Source organism: Marmota monax, unplaced genomic scaffold (assembly GCF_021218885.2).
Source record: "Marmota monax isolate L192 unplaced genomic scaffold, Marmota_monax_Labrador192_F-V1.1 WCK01_AAM20220418_F8-fsc00111, whole genome shotgun sequence".
Lineage (NCBI taxonomy): Eukaryota > Metazoa > Chordata > Mammalia > Rodentia > Sciuridae > Marmota > Marmota monax.
Window position 1 is genome coordinate 3,520,800 of NW_026695067.1, and position 18,991 is coordinate 3,539,790.

Below are 18,991 nucleotides of genomic sequence, written 5' to 3' on the forward strand. Positions count from 1 at the left end.
CTGGCTCTGCAAAAGGGCACAGTGTGTTCTGCAGAACAGGAGGAAAGGAGTTCTTCAGATATTGGCACTGTGCAACTATACTCCTCTGGAGCAGGGCAGAACTTGCTCTGGAAACTGGTTTAGCATGGCTTAAGTGTAAAGTAGGATTGGTGAGTTTGGGAGAGGAGGCTGGAGAGAGATGGGAGGCTTTAGATTTTATGTCATGGGTGAGAGGGAGCAAAGGAAGAGTTCTGAGGCTAGATCCCTTCAGATCTGCGAACTAGAGCTCTAGTTTGTAAGTGGAAGATGGTGTCTAATACTAACCATTGCTGGGTGTGGTGGTACAGGCCTGTAATTCCAGTAGCTTGGGAGGCTGAGGCAGGAGGATTGCAAATTCAAGGCCATCTTTAGCAATTTAGTGAGACCCTGTCTCAAAATAAAACAAAAATAGAGCTGGGGATGTGGCTCAGTGGATAAGTGCCCCTGGGTTCAATCCGTGGTACCAAAAACAAAAACAAAACAAACAAACAAAAAAAAACCCAAAACCACTATCTAGTTTGTGCTCTGTTTTTAGGAAGTGTGTTCCTGTTCCCATGGGTCTCTTTCTGCTCCCCACCCAGTCCAATTTTCTAAGACTTCTCTTCTTGAACAAAAGAAGTTCACCATTCCTTCCAGCAATAATAGTGTCAAAATTTCAGAAGGATACAGTTCAGATCTTGTCTGACATCAGAGTTCCCGTTGAGTCTATTAGTTCTGAAAACAGATTTGGCCAGCAGCAGTGGTTAAGCAGAGCCTGATTACACCAGTTCTGCACATCCAGTGGAACTAGACCCAGTACTGGCTTTTATTTTTTTTTATTTTTATTTTTTTTAAAATTTTATTTTATTTATTTTTTTTTAAGAGAGAGTGAGAGAGATAGAGTTAGAGAGAGAGAGAATTTTTCAATATTTATTTTTTAGTATTTGGCGGACACAACATCTTTGTTTGTATGTGGTGCTGAGGATCGAACCCGGGCCGCACGCATGCCAGGCGAGCGCGCTACCGCTTGAGCCACATCCCAGCCCCCAGTACTGGCTTTTAGACATCTTCTGAAGGTGACTCTGCAAAATTTGAGAAGGAAGAAGCTCTCATTTTGCCCTCACCCAATGATGATCCTGCTGGCTATAGATTCAAGCATTTGCCTCATCAATAAGCTCTTTACTGAATTTAGGTCAATTTTAAAATTGGGATACAGTTCCTTTTGCCAAGGAGCATGTTGTAGACTTCCTAGATGTTTAGTCTCTATTTGATGATTTTCTGAGTGTTCTAACCTGGGCTCTTAGTAGTCAACTTTATTAGTTCAGGGGCTGTATATGCTAGTGTCAGTAAGCTTGGTCAGACTCTGCTCAGAAATAATGAAGTCTGAAAGGCCTGCTTTCCCAAAGGATTCTCTCTAGAGATAGATGCATGAGTTGAACACATCTGCCCAACTTATCAAATACAACTTGATATTGTTGAATGGTAGCTTGAAAGACTTGTCTCAGAGGAGTACCCCTTATATTTTTAACTGAGGATCCAGTTTTATTGGCGACTGGATAGTGATAATTGGTCATAATTTTTTAGGGATTATAAAATCACATTTGCTACTTATTCTAAAGATGGTTGTGTTATATGGGTTGCAATGATAGTATCAGTTTTTTGGCCACCTTTCTGAGCAGCTCTCACCATCTTTTTTTGTGGAATCATCTCTTCCCCATCTATTATGTAATCTGGAATAACTACTTTCCCTTAGCCAAGTATAAGATTCATGATTCAAGATGGTCCAATCACATGTTACAAGGATTTGTGTCTTTAGCAGAGGACCAAGGAGTATAAATCAGTTGGAATTCACTGATTTTGCTAGGGTGTACATTTCTTGTTCTTGCTATGAAAATTGAGTATCCAGTAAATCCTATCTTACTCAAATTAGCCAGAGCTATTATCTGGGTTTATAAGAATCCTAAGTGATACCATTTACCAGTGTGGCCTACCTTACTTGTCTCGGTTGGAAGGCCAGCTTGGCATGAGTTAACATTAATTTTAGGTGTAAACTTCATTAGGTTAAGGAATACCGAGAGAACTGGTAAAGCATTATTTCTGTGTATCTAGAGGAGTTAGTTGACAGGGGAGGATGCTCAGATGTGTGTGGGGGTGGGCAATGTACAATCAGCTGGGGACCCAGATAGAACAGAAAGGCAATTTTCTCTTCTGAAGCTGGGATACACTTTTATTCTCCTGCTATTGGGACATCTGAACTTTAGGCACTTGGATTTGTGGACTCTAGGACTTAACACCAGTGGCTCTCTAGGTTTCCAGACTTTGGACTTGAACTGAGCCACATTGCTGGGATACCTGATTCTCCAGTTTGTAGATGTCCTGACATGGGACCTGTCAGCGTCCATAATTACATGAACCAATTCCTCTAATAAATCCCCTCTCCTTCCTTCCTTTCCCCCCTCCCTCCCTCCCACTTTCTCTCTTTCTCTCTCTGTCTCTCTTTCTCTTTCTTCTATTGGTTCTGTTTTTCTGGAGACCCCTAATTTAGTTAGCAAGGTATTACTAGTTGAGATTTCCTACTTTGTTTCAAGTGTCACTTGAACCCATGCACCTCGAAAAAATCAGGCTTGGATGGTGATTGTTTTAATGTTAGCTCAGAAAATCTGTTGGGTTCCAAAGGTTGCATGGAAGTTTGTCATCCTGCTCTGCTTGTGTTTGGCAGTGATTTATCCACATCTGCTGTTGCTCCACTTGCTCCCTTCTTATTCATGTCTCAAGCCATTGAAATGTGATCTTGTTCCCACTATTGTGGATGCTCTCAAGTGACAATGGCCTCCTATTTTCTAAATCCAAGGGACATTGCCCAGGTTTTCTCTTATTTAAATTCAGCTGCTGTCTATTTGCTGATGCCTTCCCCATCTTAGTTCCATCTCTGAATCTATTATTCCAGGTAATAGGAATCTATTATTCAGATGGAATCTATTATCCATCTGCCAGTCAGTCATCTTTCAGTTACTTCAAACTCAGCATGTCTCAAACTGAATTCGTATCGTTTTCTTTTCATCCTCCTCAGTCATGCTCTACCTGGGATCCTTGTCCTCGTTCATGGCACTTACCCACGCTAGGAACCTGGGAATCATTCTGATGATTCCTGTTCATTTCTTTTCATACCTAGTGAGTCACCACATCCTATAATTCCTACCTCTTTCTTCTTCAATTCCTTTATGATTAAGGCTTTCATCTAGACCTTCATCATCTCCCCTAGAATCTTCTTCACTAGTCTTTCTTGCTCTAATCTGTCCCTGCCATGATACAGTAGTCTTTTGTAAGAATGCAAATCTGATCATGTTATTTGAAGGACATCCCATTGCCTACAAGGCACATGTGAAACTTCTCAGCCTGCCATGCAAGTTTCTTCATGATCTGGTCTTAGCATCTCTCTCCAGCCTTATAAGCTCCCTTGCCTCCTTCGCTGCCTGCTTTTAAGTGATGCTGCTTTACAGTTCCCTGTACAGATACCTACCTGCTTTGTACCTTTTCTTTTTCTTTTTTAAAAATTTACAGTACTGGGATTGAACCCAAGGAAAATCTACCATTGAGCTACATCCCTAGCCCTTTAATTTTTTTTTTTTTTTTAATTTTAAGGCCGGAAGGGTCTCACTAAATTTCTCCAACTGGCCTTGGACTTGTCTTCCTGCCTCAGCCTCCCAAGTTGCTGGGATTCCAGGTGTGTGTCACTGAGCCCAGACTGTTTTATGTGTTTCATAACTTCCCCAACACTATCACTCTGACTGCACTCTCTTAGTGAATATACCTACTTACCTTTGAAAAACTCCACTCAAGAGTTAACTCTTGCCAGGTGCAATGGTGCATGCCTGAAATCCCAGCTCCTTGGGAGGCTGAGGCAGAAGGATCACAAGTTCAAAACCAGCCTCAGCAACTTAATGAGTCCCTAAGGAACTTAATGAGACCCTGTCTCAAAATAAAAAAAAAAAATAGGGCTGGGGATGTGGCTCAGTAGCTAAGCATCTCTGGGTTCAATCCCTGGTACCAAAAAAAAAAAATTTAACTCTTTAAATGTTTTTAAAACTCATTTAAACTCATTTAACTCTTTAAATGTTTTTCCTTTATAGGCAGAATAACCATTCTCATCTTTGTGCTCTCTCAATCCACATAGCCAACTTACATGGTGATTATATTATTTGATCACACTAACTTATTCACCTATCTATTTCCCAAATTTAGGGAATAGTCCTAAAGGTCATCTAATCTTCTGACACCAGTTTTAAGTTTGGGGGTCCCCTAAGACCCATCCTCAGATTTGATAATTCACCGGAAGGGCTCACAGACCTCATTGAAAGTCGTTATAATTATGGTTCCAGTTCATTACAGTGAAAGGAAACAGTCAAGTCAGTTAAGGGAAGAGAAGCACAGGGCAGTATCCAGGAAAGTTCCAAACTCAGAGCTTCCAGTTGTCATTTGTTCCCTCTGGTGGAATTATGGACAGCTAATTTTCCCAGTAACTATGTATAATACTTGCATAGTATTACCAACCAGGGAATCTCACTCAAGCTTTGGTGTCCAAAGTTTTTATTAGAGCTCAGTCATGTAGAACAATGTAGGTTGTCCCCCACAGGGCTGACCTCTGTCTCCAGCCCCTCTAGAGTCTAGCTGATAATGGGTGATCCAAAGTTGCCCTCCTCTTCAGTCACATTGTTAGACTATCCATTGTGGCCTAAGGCTTCCGGGTAAACAAAGATTCTGTTATTGGGCATGTCATTCCAAGGATTTAGAGGTTATTTCCCAGGAGCCAAAGACAAAGGCCAGACCTCTCTTTGGGCAAGATTAAGTTATTAGATTCTAAGTTCCATGAGGTCAAAGACCTGCACTTACTCATATTTAATGATTCCCAAAGCCTGCCATTATGCTCTCTGGAGGAGAGCCTTTCCCCACCCGCTGCTGCAAAGGAGAGTGACCCTAGATAGACAGCTGAATGGAGGTATGTGCCAGGTGCTAATATGTGGTTGGACTCTGCAGATTTCTTCTTTCTGTAGAGCTGGGGAGTGAACCTAGGGCTTTGCATATGTCTCGCTGAATTGCCCAGGCTGGTCTAGAACTTGGAATCCTCCTGCCTCATTCCTTGGACTAGCTTGGATTATAGGTGTGTGCTACTATGCTGTTTAATGCTGCATACTTCTAAAAACAAGAATTATATCTAGTTCTGTGAGTGTGATTAAAAAGATAGCCTAGCTGAGATGGCTGCACACATACAGAATCCCAGCAACTCAGGAGACTAAGGCAGAAGGCTCACAAGGGCAAGGCCAGCCTGGGCAACTTAGCCAGACCCAGTCTCAAAAAATAAAAAGGGCTGGGGATGTAGCTCAGTGATAGAACATTTTTCGAGCATGTGCAAATTCCTGGGCTCAGTTTCAACAAGCAAGCAAGCAAACAAACAACCCCCCCCTACTACTTACATTGGAGGAGGGAAATAAATGATCCTCCTAGCTACAGACTTCCTTTCTAATAGAGAAATGAGTCAAAACTCCATAATATTTTTTAAACAAATGCTTTTTGATGCTTTCTAATATGTAGGGCAGGAGAAGTAGATGAAATCCTTAACATTTTAGTTTGAGTATAGCTTCTTGCTTTGGTAAAATGAACTGATTTTTGAGACCTACCCTGTGTGGTATTTTGTGTATATACCCCATCTTTACTTCAAAGGAGAGCCAGAGGCTGGGGATATAGCTCAGTTGGTAGAGTACTTGTCTTACATGCACAAGGCCCTGGATTCAATTCTCAGCACCAAAAAAAAAAAAAAAAAAGAACCAGATTAATTGAATTATTTTGTTTCCCTATCAGGTGCTGAAAGATTTGGTTTTGGGTCTTCATTTGGGGTGATTTATCCTCTCTCCCCACCCAAGAGCATCTACCATCCAATGACAGCACAGAGACAGAGAGGGCCTGGGAGTCTTAGGAGGCTGGCAGGAGCAAAGGTGAATTAAGAATGACTTCAGGTGGCAAATGTATGAGGGAAAGGATAGAGTCCACTAATACAGTGTGCAGGCATTTGTTCTCATATCCATTTCAAATGACCTTGATTTTTTTTTGAAAGGTTGATTTTTATGTGTTTTGACGGATCAGAAAAGTGACCAGAGGCAGCCTGGGAAACTTCAGAGTGGGCCTTACTATTCGGCCCAGCCTTGAGGCATTCTTTGCACTTTGAGGGATAAGTGGAACTTGAAGGGTTTTGGAGGGCTCTTCTAGCAAAGCCCTCACACAGACTGATAGCATTTGTAGTAAATCTACTTATTTGTAGCAGTCTCCTACATCTTCTTATGCCCTTCTGGTCTGCTCTATAGTCAGACTTGGAAAATGGGGAAATAAAAGATGAACCTCAAGTCTATCAGTTCTGCTTTTCACTGGTAACGTTAACAAAAGATTTTACAAAGAAGGAAGTTGAAACAAGCTTAAATAAGGTCTATCTGTGGACTTATCCTTTCTGCCTCAGCCTCCTATTAACCCAGATAAGGTGAGTGAAAGCAATGAAAGTCAGATACTATCTGTCTCTCATACTAAATGTTTTCTTGCTGGGCACTGTAGTATACACCTATAATCTGAGGCTGAGGCAGGAGGAGCAAAAGTTTTGAGGTCAGCCTCAACATCTTAAAGAGACCCTGTCTCGGGGCTGGGGATGTGGCTCAAGCGGTAGCGCGCTCGCCTGGCATGCGTGCGGCCCGGGTTCGATCCTCAGCACCACATACAAACAAAGATGTTGTGTCCGCCGAGAACTAAAAAATAAATATTTAAAAAAAAAAAAAAAAAAAAAAGAGACCCTGTCTCAAAATAAAAAAATTAAAAGGGCTGGGGATATATCTCAGTGGCAAAGCATCCTGGGCTCAATCCTCAGGAACCACCCCCTTCCCCCAAAAAAATTGTCACAAGCAACTAATTTTCTGAGGTAACCAAACCAGGTTTTCTTTGATAAGAATTGGACCTTGTCTGATAGAAAAGGATGGGCTCCTCAATTCAGCAAACATTGCACGAACCTGCTATGTACTATAGGTTGTGGTCTCTTCTGAAGAGAGAGCAATGAATGAGACAGGCCCTTGCCCTCAAGGAACCCATAGTCTAGTGGGAGAGATGGACAAGAAAGTAAATATTTATAATTTAGTGTATTGGAAAAACTCCAGACGCAGGGAACAAGTATAGAAGAAGTAACATAGAATCAGGAATGACGAGTTAGCCTATAATAATTAATTTATGATAATTAAGTAGTAGGTAGAAGTGTCAGATGAGAAAATAGTTTTCCTATGGTCTAAGAAAGAGCTAGCTCATATTTTACTTAAAAAAAATATATGACGAATAGTCCCTTAAGAGTGTTGGGTAATGGAGGAAATGTAATCTACTTGGGATAAAATTTTTTATCTTCCTTATAGTCATCTTAGTGATTATAGATTTGGCTTGTAATCAAGGGAAAAAAAGAAAACATGTTTCACCTTAGATAGTTATTAGCATTATGGTCTTATTTATTTATATCTTTTTGTGTTTTAGAAAAATGGCAATAAGAATTTTTTGGTGGACTTTGAGTAGAACTCAACAATAGAGCAGTTGCCTAGCAGGCATGAGGACTCAGTTCAATCCCCAGCATAGCCAAAGCATCTTTGTGATACAAATACATATCTTTTTCATAGTCAGTAGATATTTTAGAGCAATGCTGGAGAGGAACTTTGGATTTTATAAGTGTTTTTGAGAAAAGATTATAAAATTTTAATCACAACTTTAGATACGTCTATTTTTAGATCTGAACAAATATAATAGAGGTCTCAGTTGAGGTGATTCTCTTCCTTGACTTAGTCATTAACACACAGTTATGAAGAGCGTGTGTACTCTATACTAGGCTCTAGGCATTGGGAGTTTAGTGCCTCTATTAAGCTTAAGGTTAGTAGAGCATACAGCAGGCAAGCACCAGGCCAGTGAGCCTAATACAGTGCCACATGCCTATAATCCCAGTGATTTGGGAGGCTGAGACAGGAGGATTGAAAGTTAGAGGCCAGCCTCAGCAATTTAGTGAGAACCTATCTCAGAATAAAAAAAAAGGGGGCTGGGGTTCTGTTTCAGTGGTAGAGTTCTTGCCTAGCACATGTGAGGCATTGGGTTCTATCCTCAGCACCACATAACAAACAAACAAAAAACAGCTTGGGTGCTCAGTGGTGTAGCACCCTTGGGTTCAATCCCCAGTACCGCAGGGGGCTACGGGGACATTAGGCCAATAAACATGGAAACAAGTTCATAATTACAAATTGTAAACAACTCAATGATAAATGAGAGGGTGAAATGAGAGTAATTCAGTTTAGGGAGTAATCAAGGAACATCTTGCTGGGGAAGTGAATTTGGAGTTGAGATGTTTTTTTTTCTTGCGGGGGTAACTCCAGCCCTATTTTGTATTGAACTGGTAATCCTCCTGCCTCTGCCTCCTGAGCTGCTAGGATTACAGGTGTGCGCCACCACGCTGGGTCTGGAGTTGAGGTCTTAAGAATGAGTTAAATTTGGTGAAAGTGGGAGTGGAGAGAAGAAGGTTTCTAGATAGAGGGCTGGGGATATAAGCTCAGTTGGTAGAGCGCTTGCCTTGTATGCACAAGGCCATGGGTTTAATCTCAGCACCATATGACACCAGCACCACCTGCACACGCACACACACACAAAAAGATTTCTAGATAGAGATCTGAAAAATTTTTTTCAAGTATTTTTAGTTGTAGATGGACACCATAGCTTTATTTTTTACTTATTTTTTGAGAGAGAGAAAGAGAGAGAATTTTAATATTTATTTTTTAATTTTCGGGGGACACAACATCTTTGTTTGTATGTGGTGCAAGGATCGAACCCAGGCCGCACGCATGCCAGGCAAGCGCGCTACTGCTTGAGCCACACCCCCAGCACCCCCCCCCCATAGCTTTATTTTTATGTGATGCTAAGAATTAAACCCAGTGCCTCACAATCCCAGACCCGAAATTTATGTTTTAAAAGCAAAAACTAGGGGTCAGGGTTGTGGCTCAGTGGTAGAGCACTTGCCTAGCATGCATGAGGCACTGGGTTTGATCCCCGGCACACATAAAAATGAAAACAAATAAAATAAAGGTATTATGTCCATCTACAACTAAAAAGATATTTTAAAAATGTTTCTTAAAAAAAAAAAAGCAAACCCCACAAAAGTATAAACCTTCACACTCCACCCCAGGTTTCCCTCTTTTATTTTCTATTGTCGTATTTCAGTTCATGTTAATTTTTTTTTAAACTGGGGATTGGACCCCAAGGATCCCACTGAGCTTCATCCCCAGCCCTTCTTTTTGAGGCAGGGTCTTACTAAGTTGCCCATGCTGGCCTTGAATTTGGATCTTCCTGCCTCAGCTACCCTAATTGCTGAGATTACAGGTAAGCTCCTCCATACCTGATTTATGTTAATTTAATATAAATGTGATTTTGTCTGTCACATACAGTCCCTCAACCTTACCACAGTCTTCCCTTCCAGGCTATACAGCCAAACACCCAAAATCACAAGGAGGCTATATCAGAACATATGGATCTACTTTCTATATTTCTTGTAAAATAAAGATCAGAGTTTCACTTATCTTATACTTCTATGGTAAGATTATATATAACGAATGTCATTTAGAACACTATCTGGGGGAAGTGTAGTAGGGACACAATAAATGTCAATTTATTCTAGCGTATGTGTATGCTATCATTTTTCCTGAGTTTCATTTCTAGTCTCCAAGATTTTAAAAGACAGGGTCTCATTATATTGCTTATGGCCTCACTAAGTTGCTGAAGTTGGCCTTGAACTTTAGATCTTCCAGCCTCAGCGTCCCTAGTCACTGGGATTATAGGTGTGTGCCACCATGCTTGACAATGAATGTACTATTTCTTTTTTTTTTTAATAGAGAGAGAATTTTAATATTTATTTTTTAGTTATCGGCAGACACAACATCTTTGTTTTGTATGTGGTGCTGAGGATCAAACCCGGGCCGCACGCATACCAGGGAAGCGCGCTACCGCTTGAGCCACATCCCCAGCCCCAAATGTACTATTTCTTGATGTGTGTGTTGGTTACATGAGTGTGTTCAGTTATGAAAATTCATCAAGCTTTACACTTACATTTGCACTTTTCCTGAATGTATATTTTAATAAAAAGTAAATCAAACAAAATGTACAAAAGACCATATAGGGAAAAAAAAATCTCCCTTTCATTTGTTTCCATCTCCCAGGTCCCTCTTAAGAGAAAACCTCTATTACCTTTCTTATGTATTCTTCCAAAGTTTTTCTATGTATAAATGAATTTACAAATGAATATGCTGTTCTTTTTACAAGTGACAGCATATTTAAATTTTCTTTTAGTTGTCGATCGACCTTTATTTATTTACTTATTGCTGAGAATCGAACCCAGAGCCTCACACATGCTAGGCAAGCACTCTACCACTGAGCCACAACCCCAGCCCTACAAGTGACAGCGTATTATGCACATTTTTTGAGTTTGCCTTTTTATGTCATGATTCATTTTTCCCATGTCCTTCAACATGGAATAGACCACTGCAGTGCATAGCCCAGTACCTGGCATATAAATATATCTGTTAATAGACTGTTTTTGGAGGAGGGTTTGGTTTCAATACCCAAATTAGTTTCTATATGTGTTGATGAGCTCAACCTAGTCAGCCTTATTGGGGCAAAGAAGAAAATTTAGCTGGGGTAGAAAGAGATTCAAACACCAGGGTGTTTTTTTTTTTTTTTCTTTCTGATGTTCACTAAGAGCAGCAGAAATTGCTACTACACTGTGGCAGAAATAAGGTGAGGCTAGGGGTAGTGGTGCTGCAGTCCCAGCTGCTTATGAGGGTCACGTGAGTCTAGCAGCCCAGCCTAGTCAACTGAGCCAAGTCCCTGTCTGGACAAAGTATTAGGAGAGCATTAGAACTTAGCACCTTCTTCAGTTGTCTGAAGACCCCCTCCTTTGGGTCTCTCTGGGAGGGCCCCAGAGACTAGTTCTTTGGGACTAGCTGTGGCACTCTGGTTCATTGGGTCCCTTTGGTTTGGAATGATACAAAAACAACAGACCCAGCCTTGCCTTCCTGTGTCCCCTACTCCACCAAATTAACACTGTACCCTGTAATCCGAATCCTGTGAAACCCCTAAGCTCTTTGCTGCACTTGCCTGAGTGAAAAATCAAAGGTTTGCAAAGACTGAGTGATTCCTGAATGAGGTTCGAAACCGGATGTCGTTTTTTTTCTTTCTTTCTTTTTTGGTGAAGGATTAAAATTAGCTACACTGATGACGATTTACAGGATACAGGCAACAAGGAAAGTGCGTACGTGCTAGATGGGGCCGCAATGAACTGCGTCTGTCCCGCGCACCTGGGCATCCTGGACCTCGCAGCATCTTTCCCCGGGCCTTTCCGTCTCCAAATGACAAGGAAAGAAATGAGGTGGCAGTGGCAAGTCAGCCCCAGGGGAGATGCCCGCCAGCAGATAATTTTCCAACGAACGTATTCTCTTCCTTTTCCACAGAGTTTAGCCTCGTAAACTCACCCTTTCTTCCCTCTCCTCCCGCGGTGGAGTCGCCTTCCGCCCCCCGCAGCCCCTCCCCGCGGCCTCCCCTCCTCCCCCGGGCTCCTCTCTGTCTCCCCCTCCCGGACGGCTTCCTGGCTCGGCCGGGCCCTCCTCGCCGCTTGTTTGTGAATGAGACGCTCAGTTTCTCAATGGAGCCGCGGGGGGCTCGGGCGGACGCGGCGCGGCCGCAGCGCTGGCCGTGAGCCGCGAGGGGGGCGCGTTTCCCTCGCTCCCTCCTTCTTCCCCTCCCTCTCGCAGCCGCGGCTTTTGAGGAACCGGGCTGAGAGGCCGCTGCGCAGGTCGCGGGGCCCGCATCCCGGAGGACGCCCCGACTGGGCGGCCTCGAGGCGCCGGCACGTTCTGGAGGAGCTGAAGCGTCGCGGAGAAGCGGAACGCCGAGCAGGCCGGCGGCCTTCGGGAAATTTCCGCCGAGACCCTTCGCGCTCAGCTTTGAAAGTTGTCGATTGCATATTTCATTTTTTAATCCCGAGCGGCTGTTAGCTCCTCGCCTGCACTCCCCTTCCCCCCGCCCAGAGAGGAGGGGTAGGGTGAGGAAAGAGCGAGGAAAATAAAAGAGGATTTCCTCCCAGAAGAGAGCGACAGTCGGAGAGATTTTTCTGAAGGGAGCAGAGGCGGCGCTTGCAGCCGCCGCGGGCGCCGGGCCCCGCCGGCCCCACCATGCGTGAGCCGGCTTCGAGCTGCTGAGTCTCCGGGACACGGAAGCGGAGGTCGAGCGTGCGGGGCTCTCCTGCTCCCGGACGGCTCCTGTCCGCGGGGCGGCGGCGGCGGCTGCGGCGGAATGGAGCCCGCGACCGCGCCCCGGCCCGACATGGCGCCGGAGCTGACCCCGGAGGAGGAGCAGGTAAGCCGGTCCGCGGCTGCGGCGGTGGGTGTGTCCGAGCCCCCTAGGCCTAGTCCGGCGGTGGCTTTCCGTGGCCGGGCTCTCCGCCTCCCAGGGCCCGCTGCGCCATGCTCCCGCGCGGGGCCTGCGAGCTGCCTCCCCTACAGATGACCGCGCCCGGGGCGATCATTCCCAAACCCAGGGCGCATTGGACTCCCTGCGCCTGCTCCTGGCCTCTTATGTCTTTGAGGTTTCTTGGCCTCATATAGCCCCCACCCCATTCCGATGGTAATTGAAGTTCCCCAAACTGGGAGGCCCCTCCACCCCTGTGTTTGCAGAACACCTATCTGCCCCCGTCCTTCTACCCTCTTTAAATGTTTTGCTTCTTTTCCGTGAGGGTTTGGTTTTTCAAGGGCAGGAAAAGTCCATTTTGCGGGGTAGGGTTTCTACGGGCTTGACTCCCTTCCCCACAAGAGGGGTGTTCACACTGGGTACACAGATGCCCCAGATTTTCAGGTGAGCCCCTCAGGAGACTCCGACGGCCTTGGTAGGCCTATTTGGACAGATTCTGAAAGACCCAGCCCTCTTCGCTCCTACAGTCCCTGGACTTGACCTCCCTATTCTGCTCTCCCAGCCTGGGCGCATCCTCTCACCCTCTCTTCCCTACCCCCAACTCAGCTGATTATCTCCATCTTTTCAAAGCTTACATTGAGCTCCATTGTCCCTTAAACCTTATGACCTTCACTTCCCAGAAGGAAGTGGTTTTCGGTGTCATTTGGGGGGCTTGGGTATGGGAAGAGCCCATTGGGCCATCCCCCCCTCCCCCGCCCTTCCATCTTTGGAGACTTGGACCACTCCTGAGGAAAATGGAAAATCAGCTAGCTGAGATTGGGGGAACCCCAAAAGGTTTCACCATCTCTTGGCGTTGCCCATGCCCAGTCTTAGCTGTGCTCATACATAACCATAGTCTGGTTCTGTATTTAAAAAAAAAAAAAAGTGAAAAAAGAAAAAGGTGAGCCTTGCTGGTAACCCATTTCAAGCTCTCCAGCCTTTGTTCCCAAGGATCACATTTGCTAGCACAGTCTATAGTGTGAAGACAATTTGGTTTTACAAACTAATATTGGTTAGTGGGCTTATTCAACACCTGATTTAAAAAAAAAAAAAAAGTCCTTGATGTTTCTCCTCCTTCATGGAGATGACGTTTTTCATATTTGGCCTCAGACTAAGGTTTTGCCTTTTGATGTCTTAAGATAATATAAGTATTGGAAGAAAATAAATTTTGTTTTCTACAAGCAGTGGTAACCTTCTGGTAACTGCAATTGGGTGTTACTAAAATGCTAGTATGACCCTAGTGCAAGCAGGAGACCAAGTAGCCTATCCTGCGAGAATTGGGGAAATATTAAGAACTGGGGAAGTACTAAGATATGTTAGGTTGATTTTAAATGGGCAAATCTCTTTTCATCTCTATTTTCAGTCAGATTTGAAATTTCCAGAGACTAAAGATATCAGGCCTAGTATGGTGGCCCACACCTATAATCGAAGCTACTTGGGGAGGCTGAGGCAGGAAGATCACAAGTTCTAGGCCAGCCTGGGCAATTTAGGAGACTGTCTCAAAATAAAAAGAAACAGAGATGTAGCTCAGTGGGAGAGCAGCCCAAGGTTCAATCCCCAGTACTGTTAAAAAAAGAAAGGCTGGGGATATAGCTTGATTAGTAGAGTGCTTGCCTCCCATGCACAATGCCCTGGGTTTGAGATCCCCAGCACCATAAAAAAAAGAAAAAAAAGAAAGAAAGGAACGATGTCAGTATTTTATGAAAGTGGTATTAGATGGCAAATTAAAAAATTAAATCTGAAGAAAATAAATATTAAATTATCAAATATAAATAAATATTAAATTATTGCTTTTTATTATTTACACCGATTTTTCTTTTTTCTTCAAAATGCCACATTTTCTACAGGTATTTCAAATTATTGAAACAGACATAAAGGCATTTTCTAATTATGATAATACCTGAAATTCACATATTTTAGTTTAATATTGCATAAGAGTACTCTTTTTTAAAATTTCGTACTGTGAATTGAACCCATGGATGCTTCACCACCGAGCCATATCCCCAACCCTCTTTAATTTTTCCCTTTGAGGCAGGGCCTGACTAAATTGTTCAGGGCCTTGCTAAGTTGCTGAGAACTTCTGTTCTTCCTGCCTCAGCCTCCAAGTCACTAGATTACAGGCGTGTGCCACTGTGCCTGGGAAGAATACTCTTCAGTATTAAAGTTTTATTAAAAAAATATTTAAACAGTAGTAAGTGCATGTCAGCCTTATCAAAAGGATTGTCATCAGAAATCACACATTCCATAATGCTGCCCTATTGCTTAAACCAGTTGTAGAACTCATTTGGGGTTGATTTCAAAGCTTGTGGCAGAATCTCTGCAATATTTTGGTGTTGGAAAAGTTTTGTACTTTTGAGAGTCCATTTTAAAATAGTAAAAAATTCTTTTTTTGGGGAGTGGGGGTTAGTTGGCCACTGAACTACATCCCCAACCCTATTTTGTATTTTATTTAGAGACAGGGTCACACTGAATTGCTTAGCACCTCACTGTTGCTGAGGCTGGCTTCGAACTTGGATCCTCCTGTCTCAGCCTCCCAAGATGCTGAGATTATAGGCATGTGTGAGGGCTGTAAAAGATCTTTTGGAACCCTATTTCATAAGCAAATAGGGAATTGCACTGGATTAACACATTTTCAGGCAAAAGGAAAAGTGCCCCTTTTAGGGTGTGTGAACTGCCTACGGTTGTTTCTGGAACAGTTCCCTCCTGAATGTTGTCTCTCTTTATATAGTTGTGCCAATCAAAAGCCCAGACATCTTCTTGGACACTATTATGCCTCAGTCTTTCTACATAGTATTCCTCATTTCTCTGTTTCTTGAATTTATCAACTTCTGCCACCACTGCCACCACCCACCTAGTTCAAATTTCTGTTTCTATCCTGACAGGAATTTTGTTTCTTACATGATCCATTTGTATTTCAGGAGCCAAAGTCATATTGCAAATCTGATTCCATCCCCTTCAGCCTGCCTGTCCATAAAATAAGCATTTACAAAATCTGTTCGTCATTTTTTTTTTTTTAATATTTGTTTCTTAGGTGTAGTTGGATACAATGCCTTTATTTTACTTATTTTTATGTGGTGCTGAGGATCGAACCCAGGGTCTCACACGTGCTGGGTGAGCGCTCTACCGCTGAGCCAGAACCCCAGCCCCTAGTCATGTTTTGATGTTTTTGTTTTTGGTGGTGCTGGGGATCAAACCAGAGCCTCATGCATGCTAGGCATACATTCTACCACTGAAACACCGGGAGCCCTCCTTTATGGTTTTTCATTGCTCTTGGGATCCTGTGCAGCCTGCAACCTTGCTAATTCTCATACTTCATCTCTACTCCAGGCACTCTGGTTTATGGTTCTGCATTCTTGACATGTTTCCTCTTACTATGGGATCTTCCTTTTTTTTTTTTTTTTCTATATCAGGGATTGAACCCATGGGTGCTTACACTGAGACATATCCCCAGCCCTTTTTTACTTTTTATTTTGAGACAAGGTCTTACTAAGTTGCTGAGGTTGACTTTGAACTTTGGATCCTCTGCTCCAGCCTCCCTGCTTCAGCTTCCCTGACTCAGCTGGGATTATAGGCCTGTGCCACCGTGTCTGATGCTACAGGGGTTTTTTTTCTTTTTCTTTTTCTTTTTTTTTTATTGGTTGTTCAAAACATTACAAAGCTCTTGACATATCATATTTTATACATTTGATTCAAGTGGGTTATGAACTCCCATTTTTACCCCTTATACAGATTGCAGAATCACATCGGTTACACATCCACGTTTTTACATATTGCCATACTAGTGACTGTTGTATTCTGCTGCCTTTCCTATCCTCTACTATCCCCCCTCCCCTCCCCTCCCATCTTCTCTCTCTACCCCATCTACTGTAATTCATTTCTCTCCCTTGATTTTTTTTCCCCTTTCCCCTCACATCCTCTTATATGTAATTTTGTATAACAATGAGGGTCTCCTTCCATTTCCATGCAATTTCCCTTCTCTCTCCCTTTTCCCTCCCACCTCTCATCCCTGTTTAATGTTAATCTTTTTCTCATGCTCTTCCTCCCTGCTCTGTTTTTAGTTGCTCTCCTTATATCAAAGAAGACATTTGGCATTTGTTTTTTAGGGATTGGCTAGCTTCACTTAGCATAATCTGCTCTAATGCCATCCATTTCCCTGCAAATTCCATGATTTGTCGTTTTTTAGTGCTGAGTAATACTCTTGTGTATAAATGCCACATTTTTTTAATCCATTCATCTATTGAAGGGCATCTAAGTTGGTTCCACAGTCTAGCTATTGTGAATTGTGCTGCTATGAACATCGATGTAGCAGTATCCCTATAGTACGCTCTTTTAAGGTCTTCAGGGAATAGTCCGAGAAGGGCAATAGCTGGGTCAAATGGTGGTTCCATTCCCAGCTTTCCCAGGAATCTCCATACTGCTTTCCAAATTGGCCGCACCAATTTGCAGTCCCACCAGCAATGTACAAGTGTACACTTTTCCCCACATCCTCGCCAGCACTTGTTGTTGTTTGACTTCATAATGGTTGCCAATCTTACTGGAGTGAGATGGTATCTTAGGGTGGTTTTGATTTGTATTTCTCTGACTGCTAGAGATGGTGAGCATTTTTTCAGGTACTTGTTGATTGATTGTATATCCTCCTCTGAGAAGTGTCGCTACAGCGTTTTTGTACAAGCTGCTTTCCTCTGTCTGGAAATACCTCTACTGTGAACTCCTTCCTTATCCACTGCTCTCAGTTTTTATTTTCTTACAGAACCTTGATCTTTTTTTAATTGTTGTTGTTGTTACTGAAGGTTAAATCCAGGGGCACTTTACTACTGAGCCACATCCCCAGCCCTTTTTATTTTAAGAAAGGGTGTTGCCAAGTTGTGGAGGCTGGCCTTGAATTTGCTATCCTCCTGCCTCAGCCTTCTGAGTCACTGGGATTATAGGCATGTGCTATGGCTCCTAGCTTTACCTTGATCCTGATCTTTTGAGTTAGATTAAGTCCCTGCTCCTGGCTCTCATTTACTTGTTCTTCAGATCATTTATTACAAATTTGCACTTAATGTGATTTCATGACTATACACACTAGGAGGATTGGTACTTTTTGATTTTTTTCACCATCTTGGCACATTGCTTAAACATAATGACTGGCATTTACTGGACATTCTGGAAATACTTGTGGAATGAATGAAGGGTAGTTCTGGTTTGTAAAGGCAGCAGCATCTCCTTTTAGAATGCCTTATAAAAATAAGAACATTGCTTATTTTACTATTTATTTTGGTGGTACTGGTGATTGGACCCCCAGGGACTAATCCAGTACCTTAGTACATGCTAGACAAGTACTCTATCACTGAGCTACCTGTTCATCCCTTTTAAATTTTTGAGATAGGATTTTGTTAAGTTCTCCAGGCTGGCCTTGAATTTGTCATCCTTCTATCAGCCTCCTGAGACATTGTTTTTATATATATATATATAATTTTTTTTGGGGGGGGTACCAGGGATTGAACTCAGGGACACTCAACCATGAGGCACATCCCCAGCTTCATTTTTTAAAAAAAATATTTTTATTTATTTTTATGCGGTGCTGAGGATCAAACCCAGTGCCTTGCATGTGTGAGGCAAGTACTCTATTGCTGAGCTATAGCCCCAGCCTGCCAACTTCATTTTGTATTTTATTTAGAGACAGGGTTTCACTCAGTTGCTTAGTGTCTTGCCATTGCTGAGGCTGACTTTGAACTCTTCGATCCTCCTGCCTCAGCCTCCCAAGATGCTGGGATTATAGGCCTGTGCCACCACACCTGGCTTAATATGTATTTTTTTCCCTACATTACTAGGGATTAAACCCAGGGGCAGTCTATCACTGAACTACACCCCCAGCCATTTTTTAATTTTGATTGCCAAGGCTGTCCTTAAGTTTGTAATTCTTTTGCCTCAGCCTCCTGAGTCTCTGGGATTACTGGCTTGTGTACTGCACCTGGCTTATTGTGTATGTTAGTATACTTTTGGAAAGTCATTATTACTTCTTGTCATATTTCCTGTATATACATATGTTGCTAAAAAGTCTTCATTCGTAATTTTGGTATTTCTTCATTTTTCTTCATTTCCTCCAGAAATAGAGCCTACAATGGCATAATAATAAAAATATGATTTGCCTCTAAGGAGATTACATGTATAATGACAAAGTAATAACAGTAACTTCCCTCAGCTCCTGCTTTGACTAAGGCTTTGTATTGGGCATTTAAGTTACTTAGGGCCTCGATAAATTGCCGAGGCTGGCCTTGAACTTGTAATTCTCCTGTCTCAGCCTCCCAAGCCATTGGGATTACAGGCATGTATACTGTGCCTGACAAATATTCTCATTTTGCAAACAAGAAAATTCAGACTGGGAGAAGGAAATTACCCAACATCACATAGCTAGCAAGTGATGGAACCATGATTTTCACCCAGGTCTAAATTATTCTACAAATAC

General features: G+C 42.8%; 1 protein-coding gene across 1 annotated transcript in view; it reads left to right on the top strand.

Moving 5' to 3' along the window:
• The first annotated feature begins 12,266 nt into the window (after positions 1-12,266).
• Ptpn9 (protein tyrosine phosphatase non-receptor type 9) overlaps positions 12,267-18,991 on the top strand; it is a 96,435-nt gene continuing 89,710 nt past the window's right edge. Inside the window, exon 1 of the mRNA XM_046428067.2 lies at positions 12,267-12,450. Coding sequence (XP_046284023.1) covers positions 12,388-12,450 — 63 coding nt within the window. The 5' untranslated portion in view covers positions 12,267-12,387. The remainder of the gene's footprint in view (positions 12,451-18,991) is intronic.